This window comes from Piliocolobus tephrosceles, chromosome 2 (assembly GCF_002776525.5).
Source record: "Piliocolobus tephrosceles isolate RC106 chromosome 2, ASM277652v3, whole genome shotgun sequence".
Classification (NCBI taxonomy): Eukaryota; Metazoa; Chordata; class Mammalia; order Primates; family Cercopithecidae; genus Piliocolobus; species Piliocolobus tephrosceles.
The window spans coordinates 159309502-159329191 of record NC_045435.1 but is presented as its reverse complement, the minus strand read 5'-3'; the positions used below and the strand labels follow the sequence as shown (position 1 = coordinate 159329191).

The window sequence follows — 19690 nt, the reverse complement described above, 5'->3', positions numbered from 1 at the left end:
GAAACACCAAGCAAATGTTCAAGGAGATCAAATCAAGTTCACTATAAGATCATAAGGAGGCTACAAGCAGAACCAGCAGAATTAGGCTCTTATAAATTATTATTAGTACTACTTCATGCCCCAAACTCAGTAACAGTCAGTAATTCACTACATATTTTCCTCTTTGTTGTACAGCTGTTCTCATAACTCATATCAAAATATCAAATCTCACATTCATCAAAACATCAATTTCTAGCAATACTACATTAAATAAAAATACTCTGTTTACTAGTGTTTTAATTAAAGATTATCTTTACACTGTTCCTCTAAAAAAAGTAAGTAAAAAGTAGTTTAAAAAAAGTGAATTCGAAAGTTGAGGATGAAGAAATTTGTTCACCTAATCCTTTTTTTCTAATGATTTTAATGTTTACAATTTATTTAATTCATTTCAAACGTCTATGCTAAGTTTGAAAATTACTGAATTAGAACTGCATCAAACTCAAACCAAAGGTTTATATCCTTTCTCTACTTGTTAAAACATTCATGCTAAAACATTTTAAAATTATTTTACTTACCAAGTCCAAACTACAATTTTTGGATATATCACCAATCATTTGGTGATCCATTACATAAACATAAACATAAACATAATGTAGTAGCTTACATAAACCCACCAAATAAGAGTTTTCCTTTAAATTTACAAAAGCAGAAAATCTAATTCACAACTTCAAGAAAACAATGGATTTAATAAACAGATTAACTTACTGAAAAAATCTTTAAAGACGTTTAACCAATCCATTTTGAGTAAAAATTCCGTGTTCTCTTTTGTCAGTTTGTTAACACAGCTCAGGATAATTCTCAGTGAGCTTCCTGGTCTGTTCTGCAACACTGAAACTTCCCACACCCAATCCATGTGACCTGGCCCACACCCAGGCAATAGAAAATTTGAGGCTTCTCTTTACAAAACTTTTTTTCCTCTAAATTATAACACAGCCTGTATAACAAGTAAATAATCACAGCCAAAATACGACCTTATTATTCAGACTTATTTTGGAAGAAGCTTTAAAGCACATGTATTTTTTATAGTTAAAATACATTCATGCATTAATCCTTTTGTTTTCTCCTTTTCCTTCTCAACTTTCAAACAATGTCTCCACCAGCACAACCATTGTGAAACAAATCCATTAATTACACTGGACATTTAAGTTACCAAAAAGGGGCACAGAAATTGTGAGAAAAGGGAAAAGGCTACCTAATGCAAAAGCTGGACTTATATCTCTTTACAGGCTAACTACAGATTACTAACTCAAAACAATGTTTCCAAGCACCCTGGAATATAGGTAGTAATAACTGTAATATAGTAATAAAGTTAACAGAGATTTCCTAAGACTTAAGAGATAAAACCTTGATAAAACTGTCTCAGTAACATCAAAATGTAGTATGGAAGGCATCCCTGGAGTATTAACAAATAATAAAAATTATATCTAAATGGGCTTTTAGATTTATATACAGTAATATCTAATACTGGAATACTTCCCCCCTTTGCTCTTAGTTTTTTCACTATGTTTTGTTAATTACTGTCACATTCACTCTAATCCCAAGATACCAGTGTCCTTTTAAAATGGAACAAAAGGCCGGGCGCGGTGGCTCAAGCCTGTAATCCCAGCACTTTGGGAGGCTGAGATGGGCGGATCACGAGGTCAGGAGATCAAGACCATCCTGGCTAACACGGTGAAACCCCATCTCTACTAAAAAATACAAAAATCTAGCCGAGCGAGGTGGCAGACGCCTGTAGTCCCAGCTACTCGGGAGGCTGAGGCAGGAGAATGGCGTAAACCCAGGAGGCGGAGCTTGCAGTGTGCTGAGATCCGGCCACTGCGCTCCAGCCTGGGCGACAGAGCGAGACTCCGTCTCAAAAAAAAAAAAAAATGGAACAAAAAAAGTCTATCTGGGTATGTGTTAGTACCCTGTGCACTTACCACTATGAGGCACAGTTTCTTGAAAGAAATTACCTTAATTTCTCCCAATATCTCTATTCATCATGCTTTAAATAAATGGCCAGTATTTACAAAACCAGTATTCTTGATTCTAACCCTGTTCTCCTCTGCTACTGAAGGAAAATCTCTTTCTGATTTGTCTTCCATCGAGAAACTAAAAAAAAAGTCTTAACTGCAAAACTTGAAAGTATTAAAAAAGTTACCTCAGCAGTTAAACATCACCATTATTATATCTACTTAATTACCTTTAGAACACTGGAAATATTTTTATCTCAGAAACTGATAATCTATTACTTTATACCTTACTCCAAATTGTACTATATTTTAGTTTTTGCAGTTTTACAATGGTTAAAAACATTAAATATTTGTATTTTATTAATAGAAGAACATTAAAGAATAACAATAATGTTGAATAAGAATAAAAACTAAGTTGGGCGTGGTAGTGAGCATCTGTAGTCCCAGCTACTCAGGAGGCTGAGGTGGGAGGGTTGCTTGAGCCCAGGAGTTCAAGTTTGGCCTGGACAACAGAGCAAGACTCCACCTCTACAAAAACCATTAAAAAAAAAAAAAAAAAAAAAAAACTAATGTAAAGTAGGGAGTCAACAGTATTTCATATTTGTCAGTCATGCTCTATTTCTCCCAAACTGCCTGCACAAGGAGAAATTGTACTTTTCTTCTACATATAGACAAAGAACCATTACACAAATAGCATGTTTGCCTGAACACCAAAAATGAAATTCTGTCCCTCCCAATTCCTTCCTGTCAGCTAAGGAGAGTTTAATTTTTTATTTTATTTTTTTAAAGAAGAGGCCATCCCTTGCCCATGCATATTTCCTTCCTATCAGCTTAGCCAAGTTCAGTGTGAAGTGGGTTCCACTGTCTCAGGCCCTAAGGGAGGGCCAGTAAAAATAAAAAACAAAAACTGTGGAGAAATAAAGACAGGGAAAAAGAGAAACAAAATAGAAAAGAGCTCTGTAGGTGCTAATGTACAGTAATGATCCACAGTTCTCTTATCAAATGGAAAAACAAAATGGTGGGTTTTAAGTGAACTTCAAAACATAAAGTCATTAGATGTTAAAATTCATTATGTGCCATGTACATAAGTTGCCTTGGTGCCAAAGAGGCAATTCTGCCTATAAGTCTAAACTCCAACAGTCATTCATGGTCCAAAGAGCCCCTGCTAGAAGGTGAGAGTTAGTTCTACTCATTGACACTACTCTGCCTTGACTTGGAGCGTGGGCCTAGATTTACAGAAACCGCATGTTAACACTTATGACCTTCACTGGTCTTCTGCATTGAACACCTGCTATGAGTCAAACTTACCTAGTCCTTGCCTTTTCAAGTCAATTATGCACACCACTGCCAGAATTATGTACAAAGAACTAAGTTCCAGGTTTCATTTAAAACAAAGTTGCTTTTCTTTTAATAAAACATATCTTACCTAAGGTATCCTTTAGGTTTTTTACAATAGATGCTTTCCGAGCACTGTTTTTCCTTTCCACATAGTTAGAAGGCACAAAACCTGTTTTATTCATGGAATTTCGAACTCGCCACCAGGACTTAGAATCATCCAGAAGCCATAATCTCTCATTTTTCTTGATATCCAACTCTTGTTCTTGTTGGGCCACATAATCAAATTTGGCTACTACCACCACTTCTTCTGCCATCTTTCAGCAGCTTCAGCACTGTAAACACACGGAAAATATTTTTATGTAAGGTTGAAGTAGTATCAGTTCACATGCTTTTCAAAAGAGACACACCTAAAAATCTAAAGACATAAAGATGAAAAGTAAAAAACATGGAATAAAATACATGAGGCAAATACTAACTTAAAGAGACTGGTATGGCCGTGGATTACGTGGCTCATGCCCGTAATCCCAGCACTTTGGGAGGCCAAAGCAGGCAGATCACTTGAGGATGAGTTTGAGACCAGCTTGGCCAACATGGTGAAATCTCATCTGTACTAAAATACAAAAATTAGCTGAGTGTGATGGTGCACGCCCACAGTCCCAGCTACTCAGGAGGCTGAGGCATGGGAATCGCTTGAACCTGGGAGGCGAAGGTTGCAGTGAGTCGAGATCACACCACTGCACTCCAGCCTGGCAGCAGAGGGAGAATCTGTCTCAATCAACCAACCAACCAATCAATAAAGAGACTGGTGTTGTTCTATTAGTATCAAACAAAACTTTAAGGGCAAAAACTATTACTAGCAAAAAAGTTCACTACCCAATGAAAAATATTCTACTCAATGTATGTAATATCTATACTTTTATGTACCTAACAAGATAGTTCCAAAATATGTTGAGAGAAACACAAGGAGAAATTGACAAACCCATTACCACAGACGACAATTTTTAACATATTATCAGAGTAATAAAACAATCAAAGAAATAAAAACAGCTGGGCCTGGTGGCTCATGCCTGTAATCCCAGCACTTTGGGAGGCCAAGGGGGTTGGATCACTTGAGGTCAGGAATTCAAGACTAGCCTGGCCAACATGGTGAAACCCCATCTCTACTAAAAATACAAAAAATTAGCTGGGCGTGGTGGCGGGCATCTATAATCTCAGCTACTCGGGAGGCTGAGGCAGGAGAATCCTTGAACCCAGGAGGCAGAGGTTGCAGTTAGCTGAGATCGTGCCACTGCACTCCAGGCCTGGGCGACAGAGCCAGACTCGGTCTGAAAAAACTAACTAACTAACTAACTAACTAACTAACTAACTAACTAACTAACTAAATAACTAAATATACTATTAAGGCTAGAGAAAAACCGATATTACAGACTTACTGGTAATATACAGAATATTGCTTCTAAACAGAATAATTGACACCATCCTGGCTAACACGGTGAAACCCTGTCTCTAAAAACACAAAAAAATTAGCCGGGCATGGTGGCAGGTGCCTGTAGACCCAGCTACTTGGGAGGCTGAGGCAGGAGAATGGTTTGAACCCAGGAGACGGGGCTTGCAGTGAGCCGAGATCACGCCACTGCACTCCAGCCTGGGCAGCAGAGCGAGACTCCGTCTCAAAAAATAATAATAAAAATAAAATAAAAAAACAAAATTTAAAAAGAGCTAAAAATAATGAACTGAGTATCTATCTTAAGCAGTTAGAAAAGTTAAAGAAACATTAGAAAAACAAATCCAACTAGAAAATGAGCAAAAAAACACAAAGAGCCATTCACTGAAGATTTACAGATAGCAAATAAGCAGATGAAAAGGTGTTCATCATTAGATATTAAGGAAATGCAAATTAAAACCATATTGAGATGTCACTACACACACTTGTCAGAATGGCTAAGAGTGGTAATACCAAATGCTGACAAGGGTAAGCTGAAATTGGATCACTCATACACTGCTGATGAGAATGTAAAATGGTACAGACACTCTGCAAAATTGTCTAACAGTTTCTCGTAAAACTAAACATGCAACTACCATATAACCCAGCAACTGTACTCCTGGGTATTTATCCCAGAGAAATGAAGACTTATGTTTACATTTTATATGAATGTTAACAGCAACTTTATTTCTAACAAACACCAGAAACCACAAATTCAACAGGCAAATAATTAAACTGGTACGTTCATACCAAAAAGGAACAACTGATGCACAAAACCTGAATGAATCTCCAGGGAATTATAATTGCTCAGTGAAAAAAGCCAATCTCAAAGGTTAACTATATGACTCCATTTATATAAAACCCTCAAAATGACAAAATATGGAAATTAGAAACAGATTAGTGGTTGCCAGGGTTAATAGGGTAGCAGGAACAGGAGGGAAGTAAGTACGGCTATAAAAGGGCAACATGAAGAAATTTTGTAATATTCTTGTGATATTGTACTATACTTCTGCCAGATGTATTACCACTAGAAGAAAACCATACACTGGATCTCGCAATAAGTTCTAAAGTTTTTCAGAATTGCATGTGGATCTATAATGATCTCAAAATAAAAAGTTTTATTAAAGTAAAAACTGAAAGAGAAAACACAAATAGTCAAAAAGTATTCAAAAGATCCTGAATATCTTTATAATTAAAGAAATGAAAACTAAACTGAAATACCATACTTTATCAGGGTGACAAAAGTATCACCAATATTATCTAGTGCTCCCCCAGAATGTACAAAAATAGCATTCTACTACATTACTGGTATAATAACTAAAAATTTATATAATGCTTTTAAGTTTTTTAGTTATGGCACTTTTCAACATATACACAAGAGAACAACAGTATAATGAACCCTATACCTATCACCCAACTTTATCAATATTATGACTTGTGGTTCAGCTATCCCCCTAATTTTTGGTAGGGGAACTGGAATCCCATGATTTCATTAAGTACTAACAGATTAAAAACCCATATCCCTTGAAAATGAACAAATCAAGGGCTCTTGACCTTTTCCCCTTTCTAACCCATTTATGCCGGAGATTGCAACTTCTGTGTGTGTGTGAAAAATCAGACCTTGGTAATGACTTTGAGTGGGATATAAATAACTCGCACAAACTTAGCATTCCAATAATGGAACACTAGGCATAAATGGGTTAAGCCATGGACCTCCCCTCCTCCTGCCTTCCAGCAGTGTGGTGAAACACAGAACCTCTACTCACAATGTTTTTGATGCATTAAAATACACAAGATTGCAAATAAGTCAATTATACTAAAATTAAATTATCAGTATATTTTCCAAAGCTCATTTTGAAAAGGTGTTTCTTTATTAAGAACTCCGGCAACACTTACTGCATCTAATGCTAATATTCAATTTTTGCTGAATGTATTTTTTTTTTTTTTTTTTAAGGCAGAGTCTTGCTCTGTCGCCCGGACTGGAGTGCAGTGGCCGGATCTCAGCTCACTGCAAGCTCCGCCTCCCGGGTTTACGCCATTCTCCTGCCTCAGCCTCCCGAGTAGCTGAGACTACAGGCGCCCGCCACCTCGCCCAGCTAGTTTTTTTTTGTATTTTTAGTAGAGACGGGGTTTCACCGTGTTAGCCAGGATGGTCTCGATCTCCTGACCTCGTGATCCGCCCGTCTCGGCCTCCCAAAGTGCTGGGATTACAGGCTTGAGCCACCGCGCCCGGCCCTGAATGTATTTTTTTAAACATTTCTTACAGTTGGTGTGAACTGGGATCTAAACTAAGTCGATATATTGTACTTAAGCTGATATGTTTTAAGTCTCTGACACCATTCTCTTTCCCCACTCTATGTCATTTATTTAAGAAGCTGGCTTCATTTGTCCTGTAGCATTTCCCACATCATTAATTTGGCTCATGTGTATTTTCATGGTGTTCCTCTATCTCCTATAAACTGGTAATTATTTCCAGAGGCTTTACTTTTTCTAGGTCGTTTTGTCATTGTTGCAAGAATTTGTAAGTATTCTTGTGTACTTCTTACTGCCATTTATTAGTAGGCACATTATGTCTGCCTGAACCATTTTCTGTGATGTTAAGACTGAATGGCAGATTTGTACCACTGAACTGATTTATCCATTATAAAGTTCCCCCATCAAACCTCTAACCAATGGTTTTACCTACCACTGATGATCACTGCCTAGATCAACTATTTCAAAAATGGTGATACGCTAGCTCTACCTGCTTTCAGAAACTGTGATTATTCTGGAAGAAAAAATTTGCCTAATTGTTCTATTACCCTAAGATATAAAACCTTACAGAAAAGGTAGAATGAATACTTCTGTGTGGTTACGACACCAACGGGACGTAGAGTTAAGCTCACTTGTTTCCATTTTTTGAAGATCACTTTATTTTCCCTTTTTAAAATGTAATTGTTTCGTAATTATGTAAAATATTTGGATGGTTCTAAAAGCTAAACTATCAAGCAAGGTAGACGTTTAAATATCAAACATGTTTCAACCTTATGTTTAATAGTGTTTATATTAATGTTTAAACATTAAATATGTTTAAATATCAAACATATTTAAAACACTTAGAGGTCTTCTTCCATACCTTCTCTTTTCTCTCCCCTCTCCCATCCACCCAACTGGACAGTCATTTATTTGTTTTGGTTTATGTTTCTATTTTTTTTTATATTTTAAGGAAAGTATTCAAGAAAAATATATAAGAAAATTAAAAATTCTAATTTTTATCTACCCCCACAACAAAACACACACACACACATGCACACAGGTGTGCACACACACAGGCACAGACTATATTGTCTGAATCTTTTCATTTTTAGTTTAACTATATATCCTTAAGATCATTCCACAGCAGCATATAAGACTTCCTTTACTAATATATCTACTACTTCAAACAATTGCAGAGTGCTTCATCATTATGTAAATAGCACTTTCTTCAACTAGACCTTACTGAAGGTTAATGGGTTGTTTCTAATTTTCTGGGATTAAATAGTGCTGCAATGAACAGCCTCATACACGTGTCATTTTGAGTTTCTGTTAGTGTACCTTTGGGTTGGAATCATAGAAGAATGCTGAGTTTTAGCTAAGGTTTGTATAGTTTTGTGAGATACTGCTAAATTCTGTATTCATAAACTATTTTAAAAAATTCCTGCTGGGCGCAGTGGCTCACGCCTGTAATCCCAGCACTTTGGGAGGCCGAGGCGGGCGGATCACGAGTTCAGGAGATCGAGACCATCCTGGCAAACACGGTGAAACCCCGTCTCTATTAAAAATACAAAAAATTAGCCGGGCGTGGTGGTGGGCGCCTCTAGTCCCAGCTCCTCCGGAGGCTGAGGCAGGAGAATGGCGTGAACCCGGGAGGCGGAGCTTGCAGTGAGCTGAGATTGTGCCACTGCACTCTAGCCTGGGCGACACAACGAGACTCCGTCTCAAAAAAAAAAAAAAAAATTCCTAATACAATATATCAGTGATTATTTCCCCACAGCCTTGCCAACAAACTATGTTGTCAATCTTTTGGATTTCTGCCAATCTAATAGGGGAGAAATAGTATTTCAGAGTTGTAATTTGTATTTCTCTTATTACAGTGATATGTTTTCCCATATTTAAGGGATATTTACATTTGTCTGTGTGAACTACTTGTTCATATCTTTTCCCCATATCCTAGAATAATGACTCCAACTCCATAAAGTTCCTTACCTGAAAAGGTTCCACACAGCCAGAATTTACCATTTGTTCCAGCCAAAATCTGGTGATAGGCAGATGGTTGCCTGAACCCCCATTTAGAGCAGTTACCTTAGAAAGCTTGAAATTATAAATCCTTTCTCTGCCCCTTTGTGACATAAATCTTCTACCATCGAGAACTATCTTCTCAAGGACCTGTGAACTATCTCTTTGAAATGCAAACAATCAAAAAGATAACTTTCACTTTTGTTCCCAGTCCCTGGTGGTGAGTGGGTAAGGGCCAAACATTGGTGGGCCTAATCTGCATCACTGCCTCCTGTCATAAATACAAGTTTGTTTCTCTTCCAGATAAATGCCAGTAACAAACCCAGATTGCCTACTCACATGGACCACCTACTCACCTTAAAAACCACTCACTGGCCAGGCATGGTGGCTCACTCCTGTAATCCCAGCACTTTGGGAGGCTGAGGCGAGCGGATCACGAGGTCAGGAGATTGAGACCATCCTGGCCAACATGGTGAAACCCAGTCTCTACTAAAATACAAAAAAATTAGCTGGGCGTGGTGGTGTGTGCCTGTAGTCCCAGCTACTTAGGAGGCTGAGGCAGGGGAATTGCTTGAGCCTGGGAGGCAGAGATTGCAGTGAGCTGAGATCACGCTACTGCACTCCAGCCTAGCGACAGAGACAGACTCCGTATCAAAACAAAAACAAAAACAAAACAAAAAAATCACCTTTCTTTTCCTTAGCAGTGTCTTTCCCTTAGTACACTCAACCTTTAAAAAGTCTCTTCCCCTTTTGTTTTGGCCAAAGTGAGTTGAGTTCACACTGGACTCTCTTCCCTACTGCAATAGTTACTTAAAATCTATCCTTACCATTTTAACTAGTGTCCGGTTTACCTTTGACATCTATGATTCTAGTTATGGACCAACATAAGTACTGGGCTCTCCCAAATTGGAAATGCATGGAATATCCAAAGAAGCATCACAAAGGCATTAAGAAATGAAGTACAATATAAACACCACTGAAGCCCCATGCATCCCTCCATAAAGCAAAGATGCAAACACCACAGCAAAAGTTTAGAAAATGAAACCACTATTGGAACTACTGCCCACAGTTCCTCTGCTTCCTAGATCCTATGTCTTACTTTTTCTTGCTTTACCCTTCGTTTTGCTGGAGCACGTCCTCTAGTTGTTTCCTGAGTTAAGAATATACTGGAATTAAATTTTTTTAGAATGTGTATCTGAAAATGATTTTGTTCTCTCATACATGATTGGCTATCTATATACAGGTATCTATATACAGGGGACTTCTTGTTTAATGGGTACAGAGTTTAAGTTCTGCAAGATGAAGATTATTCTGGAAATAGATGGTTGTACAACAATGTGAATGTACTTAATGCCAATATTTTCCGCCAGGTGAACCAGGAAGAGGAGTCATAATGGATTAAGGTCCATCCTAACGACATCATTTTACTTCAGTTACCTCTTTAAAGACACTATATCCAAATATAGTCACATTATGAACTACTAGGGGTTAGGACTTCAATGTGTGAATTTTTGAAGCGACAAAATTCAGTTCATAACCTTTGTTTTTACCACAATTTTTTAGAAACTTAAAAATATGATTACAATAAACTATAAGGCCATTTATGCGTAATTCCCATATAGTACAGTAAGAATTAATGTACTTACATGTTTGTTGTGTTAATTATGACATTAAATTCATTATATGTTTCCATAATTGGTGGTTTATATCTAATTTGCTCATAATTTAGCAAGATTATTTATTGCTCTTACTTTTGTAGTCACATAATGGCTTCTTTCTTTAGATAAAACGTAATAATCTTCAGATTATAGGATGATGATACTGATCTTGGATCAGTTTATGATAGTTCAGAGGAGTAATAAAAGTAATATTTTGTAATGTCTAACAAAATAATCATATAGAGAGTAATGTCATATATCTAAGACATTTACAAGTTTGTTGAAGAAACAGAATTACAGTTGAGGTTTTTTTTTAAGAGGAAACTTAGGCCGGGCGCGGTGGCTCAAGCCTGTAATCCCAGCACTTTGGGAGGCCGAGACGGGCGGATCACGAGGTCAGGAGATCGAGACCATCCTGGCTAACACGGTGAAACCCCGTCTCTACTAAAAATACAAAAAAAACTAGCCGGGCGAGGTGGCGGGCGCCTGTAGTCCCAGCTACTCCGGAGGCTGAGGCAGGAGAATGGCGTAAACCCGGGAGGCGGAGCTTGCAGTGAGCTGAGATCCGGCCACTGCACTCCAGTCGGGGCGACAGAGCGAGACTCCGCCTCAAAAAAAAAAAAAAAAAAAAGAGGAAACTTTTTGCCTATCTTTCTTTATTCTCATTCCTTGGCTCTGTCTCCTAGTCTCTACTAACCACTCAATAAACATTTGTTGAGTGAATAAGTGAATGAATTGTGCTATGCACAGTACTTTTGCCTTTGTCATTGTTTTGTGCCTTCTCATATTGGGGATGATTTCAAAGTGATATTTCCAAAAGTCGACAGAATTAGATGGAATTTTATTTGACGTACACTGTTTTAGAAAAAAAAAAACCCTAATTTTTAAGTCGCCTTTATTTCTGACTAGCCTGTAATTTTTTGTTTTCCCATTTGAGGGATTTGTTTCATCAGTTGTTTCATTAGTAAGAGTATTTACCAATAAAAATTACTTGATGAGATACTAAGGTTTAAAAAGTTGAAGAGAATAAAATCATCTTATGAATTGCCTTGTCTTTTTGCATTACCTACAGCATATCCAAGTTAGTTAATCGGGGACTTTTTTCCCCTTCATTGTTTACTGCGAGATCTGTACCCCAACCAAACTTCCGGACTTAGTCACTTGGGTATTGTTACTTAGCTGATTCTTATCAGAAGCAGGAAATTGTCAAGTTATGTGTTAAAGTACAACAGAATCCAAAACTGAACAAGAGATTTCCCTTTAGAATTTTATTTTATTGCTAGCTGGTTCCTTACATTTTCCTTAGAGTATAACTACTGACTTGCCAAAAAAGGTCCTATTTATCATGACCTATATACACAGCAAACAGTATCCTTCCTCAGAGTTTACAACACAATATGACTGACTAAATGATTTGACAAACTTGGTGTCATTAATATACAGCTATACCTACAGAATTTATAGAAGTAGGCCGAGCGCGGTGGCTCACGCTTGTAATCCCAGCACTTTGGGAGGCCGAGGCGGGCAGATCACAAGGTCAGGAAATCGAGACCATGGAGAAACCCCGTCTCTACTAAAAATACAAAAAAAAAAAAAAAAAAAAAAAAAGAATTTATAGAAGTAGCTTGGGAAAGAACATGCTTTGTCTAGCATTATTCATGTATTTACATTAGCAGTACTCTAAGAAAGGGTTACTAAAGTGGATCTCTTAAGGGGTCTATGGAGCCAAAACTATTTTCATAATACTAGGATGTTAATTTCCTTTTTCACTGGAGATTCCAGAGGCTACATGAAATTCAATTACATTGTCAGTATTTGTAAGATCTGCAAAACTCTGTCAATATATATTGAGGAATGATACATAATAGATGGATAAAAATAGGGCCTTTTTTTTTTACTGTTTATTTTACATACAGTGACATTTATACTGTTTGGTGTGAATAAAATTTGACAAACACTTAAGAGTTATATAATCACTGCCATAATCTAAATAAGAACAGTTCTATCACTCCCTCTCAAGAAAAAAAAAAAAAAATTGCTTCTTGCTTTGTATTCAAACCCATCCCCAACCATTAGTTTGTGACAACTATCGATCTATTTTCTGTCCCTATGTAGTTTTGCCTTTTCCAGAATGTTATGTAGCTGCTGAGTCTGGCTTTTCCAGTTAACATAATGCATTTGCTTCATTTGTGTTGTTGTGTAAATCAGCAGTTCATTATTTTTAGCACTGAGTAGTCCATTGTATGGATCCACCATCATTTATTTAATGAGAACTTTATAAATTTCAAGAAAAACTAAGTTAAACAAGAAAAGAAATTTAATCATATGAGGTAAGCCAGTAATAAACAATACTCACATGTTTACATGGTCATTAATGAAAACACTGAATATATATCATTTTATCAAGACAATGAGGCCAAGAAAGGTTACATGAATTAATACAGCTGGCCCTCAGTATCTAAGGCAGGAGTGTCCAATATTTTGGCTTTCCTGGGCCACAATGGAAGAACTGTCTTGGGTCACACAAAACATACACTAAACAATAGCTGATGGGCTTAAAATAATCACCAAAAAATCTCATCATGTTTTAAGAACGTTTATGACTTTGTGTTGGGCTGCATTCAAAGCCATCCGGGGCTGCATGCAGCCCACAGGCCACAGGTTGGGTAAGCTTAATCTAAGGGAAATCAGTTACAGTTTCCTCCTCTTCAATACCAAAATCCAGAGACGCTTAAGTCTCTTATATGAAAATGGCCTAGTACTTGTACATAACCTATGCACAACCTCCTGTATACGTTGTCATCTCCAGATTACTTATAATACCTAATATAATAAAATGTGAATTGTTTCACTGTATTGGGTTTTTTGTTTGTATATTTTAATTAGCGTTTCTTTTTTTTTCCAGAATGTTTTTTACTTGTGGTTGGTTGAATCTGTGGATGCAGAACCCAGAGATGTGGAGGGCTGACTGCATCTTCATTTATCTTAATAGAAATGAACTAAAAGATAATATATAGATATTATTTAGACACGTATCTGTGTCTGGAATTGGTGGGTTCTTGGTCTCACTGACTTCAAGAATGAAGTGACGGACCCTCACGGTGAGTGTTATTTTTTTTATTTATTTTTTTTTTTTTGAGACGGAGTCTTGCTCTCACCCAGGCTGGAGTGCAGTGGCACAATCTCGGCTCACTGCAAGCTCTGCCTCCTGGATTCACGCCATTCTCCTGCCTCAGCCTCCTGAGTATCTGGGACCACAGGCACCTGCTATCACGCCTGGCTAATTTTTTGTATTTTTAGTAGAGATGGGGTTTCACCGTGTTAACCAGGATGGTCTGGATCTCCTAATCTCGTGATCCGCCCACCTCGGCCTCCCAAGTGTTACAGTTCTTAAAGGTGGTATGTCTGGAGTTTGTTCCTTCAGATGTTCAGATGTGTCTGGAGCTTCTTCCTTCTGGTGGGTTCATAGTCTTGCTGACAGCAGTGAAGCTGCAGACCTTCCTGGTGAGTGTCACAGCTCATAAAAGCAGCATGGACCCAAAGAGTAAGCAGCAGCAAGATTTATTGCAAAGAGCAAAAGAACAAAGCTTCGGCAATGTGGAAGAGAACCCGGTTCCTTCGGCTGGCTCGGGCAGCCTGCTTTTATTCCCTTATCTGACCCCAACCACATCCTGCTGATTGGTCCATTTTACAGAGAGTTGATTGGTCCGTTTTGACAGAGTGCTGAGTGGTCCGTTTTGACAGAGTGCTGATTGGTGCATTTACAATCCTTGAGCTAGACACAGAGTGCTAGACAGAAAAGTTCCCCAAGTCCCCACTAGGTTAGCTAGACCCAGAGTTAGCTAGATACAGAGTACCAACTGGTGTATTTACAAACCTTGAGTTAGACACAGAGTACCAATTGGTGTATTTACAAACCCTGAGCTAGACGCAGAGTGTTGATTGGTGCGTTTACAATCCTTGAGCTAGATACAGAGTGCTGATTGGTGTATTTATGATCCTCTAGCTAGACACAGAAGCTCTCCAAGTCCCCTGTAGATTAGCTAGATACAGAGTGCTGACTGGTGCACATACAATCCTCCCGCTAGATACAAAAGTTCTGGAAGTCCCCAACCGGCTCAGGAGCCCAGCTGGCTTCACCTAGTGGATCCTGCACTGGGGCTGCAGGCGGACCTGCCCACCAGTCCCAAGCCATGCCTGCACTCCTCAGCCTTTGGGCTGTCCATGGGACTGGGCTCCAAGCAGCTGGGGGCGGTGCCCATCAAGGACGCTCTGGCCTAGCGGGGGCCCCTAGCGGGAGCCCACAGCAGGGGCGGAGCTAAGACAGGGCGGGACGCAAGTCCCGGGCCCTGCCCCCTGGGGAGGAAGCTAAGGCCCAGCAAGAATTTGAGTGCAGCACCGGCAGGCGGCACTGCTGGGGGATGCGGCTCAACCTCTGCAGCTGCTGGCCCGGGTGCTAAGCCCCTTACTGCCCTGGGCGGGCGGAGTCCGAGCCCGCCAGAATTCGCCCTGGCCTGTGAGCGCCGCGCGCACAGCCCCGATTCCCGCCCGCGCCTCTTCCTCCACACCTCCCGGCAAGCAGAGGGAGGCAGCTCTGCCTCCGCCAGCCCAGAGAAGGGCTTCCACAGTGCCGTGGAGGTCTGAAGGGCTCCTCAAGCGCCGCCTGAGTGGACGTCGAGGTTGTGGAGGTGCTGAGAGTGAGGGCTGCTAGCACATTGTCACCTCTCATATCTATAAAGAATATCAGAAGAAACAGCTTTAAAAATTTGAAAGCGATTACCCATTGAGTCAAGGCAGAGGATAAACAAGGGGGAGAACAAAGAAACGCTATTTTTGTTATAGCTATGTCTGTGGCACTAGTTGGGACTTTATGTTCATATACTACTTTGATAATTTTAAAAAATAATGTAGAAAATCTCAATGACTCCTTACAAATCAAAATTAAGTCAATGGAAATTAGGCTACTCTTAAGCTATACCAGCATCCATTCTGTTTTCTTTTTGTAACCATATCTCAACTTTCTTCTGATTAACTATTCCCCACAACCCCATCCCCCAATTCTATTTCTAAATTATTCAGGTAGAGTTCCATCAACTCAGGAGTAGAATATGCAACTCACCTCATGATCAATCAGAATGTTAAATTCCCTTATTCTTGTGACTAATTCAAGAATGAACTTAAAACCCAAGTTATTCACTCAGAAAGACTCCTGGGATGTCTGTAGGAGCTACTGGAAAGATACTCTCTTTTCCCAATGGCCTTAACTTGACAGCATGAAAACTTCAGGGTAGATGTCACCATGTAAAACCTGACAATGAAGCAGAGAGGATTAAATTCCATTTTTTGAGCCCCGAGTCTAGCAAATTCTCAATCCAGATTCTATGTGAAGTTTTCACTATGTAAACCAAAAATTACCTGCCTGCTAAAACAAAACAAATAAGGGAAATATACAGAACAATAGGCACCTGGACTGAAGAGTATCAAATTTAAAAGAGAAAAAAAAAAAAAATTCTGTATGAAAGATTCCAGATGGAGAAAAATGAACCAAAGGATACAAATGTCAGAGGGAGAATTAAGGAAACCCTAACACTAGCAATAACAGACATTCCCAGTTTTACAACATGTATGTCTACATTTTGGATTGGGCTTAATGAAAGCTAAGAATGAATGCTATATGGAGCTAAAACAACCAAACTACTGATTTTACCATATTTACCAGTTATTTTTGAGGTCCTACTACTATGTGCCAGGTACAGTATGAGCTATATAGCTTACAAAGCTAAATCAAGTATAGTGTCTATCCCGGAAAAGCTTTCAGGCTTGTGGGAAAAGTTCTGTATTCCTTGTTAATATTATTTTATCTATACTGCTGACTGACTTTAAACTTATCCTGATTCCATCAGCATCACAAACTATGCCAACTGCACATTTGTAATTAGGTCCAATGTGCAGCTACCTATTTATACATTTAGCCAACTCTGGCTGGATCAATAAAACCACCCATCTTTTCACTTTATAAACTCTTAGCTCCCAGAATCCTCCACATAAACAATTTATTTTTAAATGTAATGTAAAAACAAATGGCCTGCCTTGAACTCTAAAGGTGTAAAGAACAAAAAGAATAATGATCCTGGGGATAGGCCAGGTGTCAGGTATAAAACAGGACAGATCCAGAGAAGCAGCATAAGAAATTTATACCCACTGGTTGTAAGATACAGACTATGGATTCTGGTTTTATTCTCCTCACAAAGGGTGATACCAAAAAGGGAAGCACTAATATTTGGGGAGAGCTTACTGATGTACTTGTCATCCATTGTGAAGGTTCTGGGAATTACCTTCCTGAGGCAATGGAAACAGAGATTTTATTCAACCTAAACCACCTCTAACTCGTAAGTGCTGTGGGAAAGAACTGTTATAAAGAAACATGACCGTTTACCTAAGGAGAGAGAACTGACCTAAGTAACTCGACCCTCAAAAATAAAACAGGAGTCACAAACTAGAAACCAGAGGCATGACAGGAAAAGTGTAAGAGATGAGCTATCCTTTATTTCCCTTTTACTATTATCTCTAAATTGCTTCCATATTTGGTTACATGGGCTGTAAGGTAGAAGGCGCTAGGAAGACTTGTCTAGATTCTCCAATTTTCCAAAAGCTGGAGAAAACTCCCCAAAGGATTGTGAAGGTTAAAACAAATTTAAAGACCAAAGTAAAATACAGTCTCTGAGACATGATTCAAGGAAAAAATGAGAATAGAAACCAGGCCAGGCCTGAGAAAGATCTATGAGGCTTAACACAGACAGGCGTGTCCAATCTTTTGGTTTCCCTGGATCACACTGGAAGAATTATTATCTTGGGCCACACATAAAATACACTAATGATAGCTGATTCAGGGGGGGAAAATGAGGCTCATAATATTTTAAGAAAGTTTACAAATTTGTGTTGGGCCACATTCAAAGCTGTCGTGGGCCGCATGCAGCCCATAGGTTGTACAAGCTTGACATAGAACATGTCACATTGTTCTCACATAAACTGAAGCAATGCTCCACAGGTGCCTGCAAACTGTTGATTACTGCACACACAGGGACTAATTCATAAGGGAAAATTCTTCTGTAACACCCCATCTAGCTCCTTCAGACTATCCCTAAATGTCTCAGTATTAAATTTGACATTTTATACTATGTTTACATATTACATATAAATTTACATTTGAAATTACATATGAAATTACAAATGTACAATTTTTCACCTTAGGCAACTTGTTTATCTTACCCTAGTTTTCAGCCCTGTTTGGCTGCCCCTATAAGCAAAATATGCTTATAATAAATTCAGTTTCCCTCCTAGCCACAAACTCGGGTTGTAGCCACTGCTCTGCCATTAGTTATTACTCAGGGCCTGTCATACCAACCTCCCAGAAACTCCATTTCCTTATCTACAAAACAAGGGAATTGAACTGGATAATATAAAAAAAGTCTCTTTTACTGCTAAAATTACAATTTCAATTTTTTGAACTAAACAAACTCACAGTTTTGTTTTCTAAGGTTTTCATTACATTAAACCCCCATTATTCTGATCCTTACTCTTCTAATTATCATATTTTGGTGTCACTCCAAGTTATATATATTTCCAAAAGAATATACAGAAACTAACACAGAGGACCCTAAGACTATAATTTCCCCATGCTTTACATTATTATTAAGGTTTAGATTGTGTCATCTCTTCTAGTAAGCATATTCCTAAAACCTGAATATGCTTACTTGAATGTTCTCTCCAAATCTCATGTTGAAATTTGATCTCCATGTTGGAAGTGGGGCCCAATGGAAGGTGTCTGGGTCGTGGGAGTGGATCCCTCATGAATACATTACTGCCATCCCTCTTGAGTGAGTTCACATACATAAAACCTGTGTTAACCTGAAATATCAGACATATTTAACTTATGACTAATCATAACATTTGAGTATTTTTCATATTAATTGCTGCACTTAATTCCAAGTCCCCCTTATGCCTTCCATGAGTTTATGTCATTTTTATCATAAAATGGTTTTAGGACTCCACCACTTAGCCCTAGATACGGTTTGGATTTGTGTCTCCATCCAAATCTCATGTCGAATTGTAATCTCCAGGTGACTGGAGATGACTGTGAGATGACTGGATCACGGGGGCAGATTTCTCCCCTTGTTGTTCCGTGATAGTTGTTGTTCCATGATGAGTTATCATGAGACCTGGTTGTTTAAAAGTGTTTGGCTAGGCCGGGCGCAGTGGCTCACGCCTGTAATCCCAGCACTTTGGGAGGCTGAGGCAGGCAGATAACCTCGGGTCAGGAGTTCAAGACCAGCATGGGCAATGCAGTGAAACCCTGTCTCTACTAATAATATAAAAGTTAGCCAGGCGTGGTGGTGCACACCTGTAATCCCAGCTACTCGGGAGGCTGAAGCAGGAGAATTGCTTGAACCTGGGAGGCGGAGGTTGCAGTGAGCCAAGATGGCTCCACTGCACTCCAGCCTGGATGACAGAGTGAGACTCCATCTCAAACAAAAAAAAAAGTAAGTGTTTGGCACCTTCACCTTCACTCTCTTCCTTCTGCTCTGGCCATGCTTCCTATACAGCCTGAGAAAACTGTGAGCCTTTTAAACCTCTTTTCTTTATAAATTACCCAGTCTCATGTAGTTCTTTATAGCAACATAAGAGTAGACTAATACAGCCCTATAAAAAGTTTATCATGCCTCCCATTGTCATTTTGGCCTATGCATGCCATAAGACCTACTGGAGTTACAGGGAACCAGTACACTCCGTACATTCTTACTTAAAAATCCTGGGTATAAAAGAACTTTGCAACTTCTACAATATTATTGCATAGGCACACCTTCATACACCTTTCCCTACAGTATTTTCTGCTTCTGTGATCTATAATTCAAGAAAAAGTACCACTATAAATCCAGTAGTCTGGATTAGTTAATGCTACTACGTCA

The 19690-nt window shown here is 38.8% G+C and overlaps 1 protein-coding gene across 4 annotated transcripts in view; it reads right to left on the bottom strand.

The window, feature by feature from the left end:
• The window catches only part of NCK1 (NCK adaptor protein 1), a 100042-nt gene that overhangs the window by 17078 nt on the left and 63274 nt on the right, over window positions 1-19690 (bottom strand). For 2 of the 4 annotated variants that reach the window (XM_023187851.2, XM_023187850.2), the window contains exon 2: window positions 3418-3661. In XM_023187851.2, the coding sequence (XP_023043619.1) occupies window positions 3418-3643 (226 nt within the window). In that variant the 5' untranslated portion in view covers window positions 3644-3661. Of the gene's footprint in view, window positions 1-744; window positions 881-3417; window positions 3662-12177; window positions 12200-19690 lie in introns of those variants that run through there. The other 2 variants (XM_023187852.1, XM_023187853.1) reach the window with 2 other exon arrangements.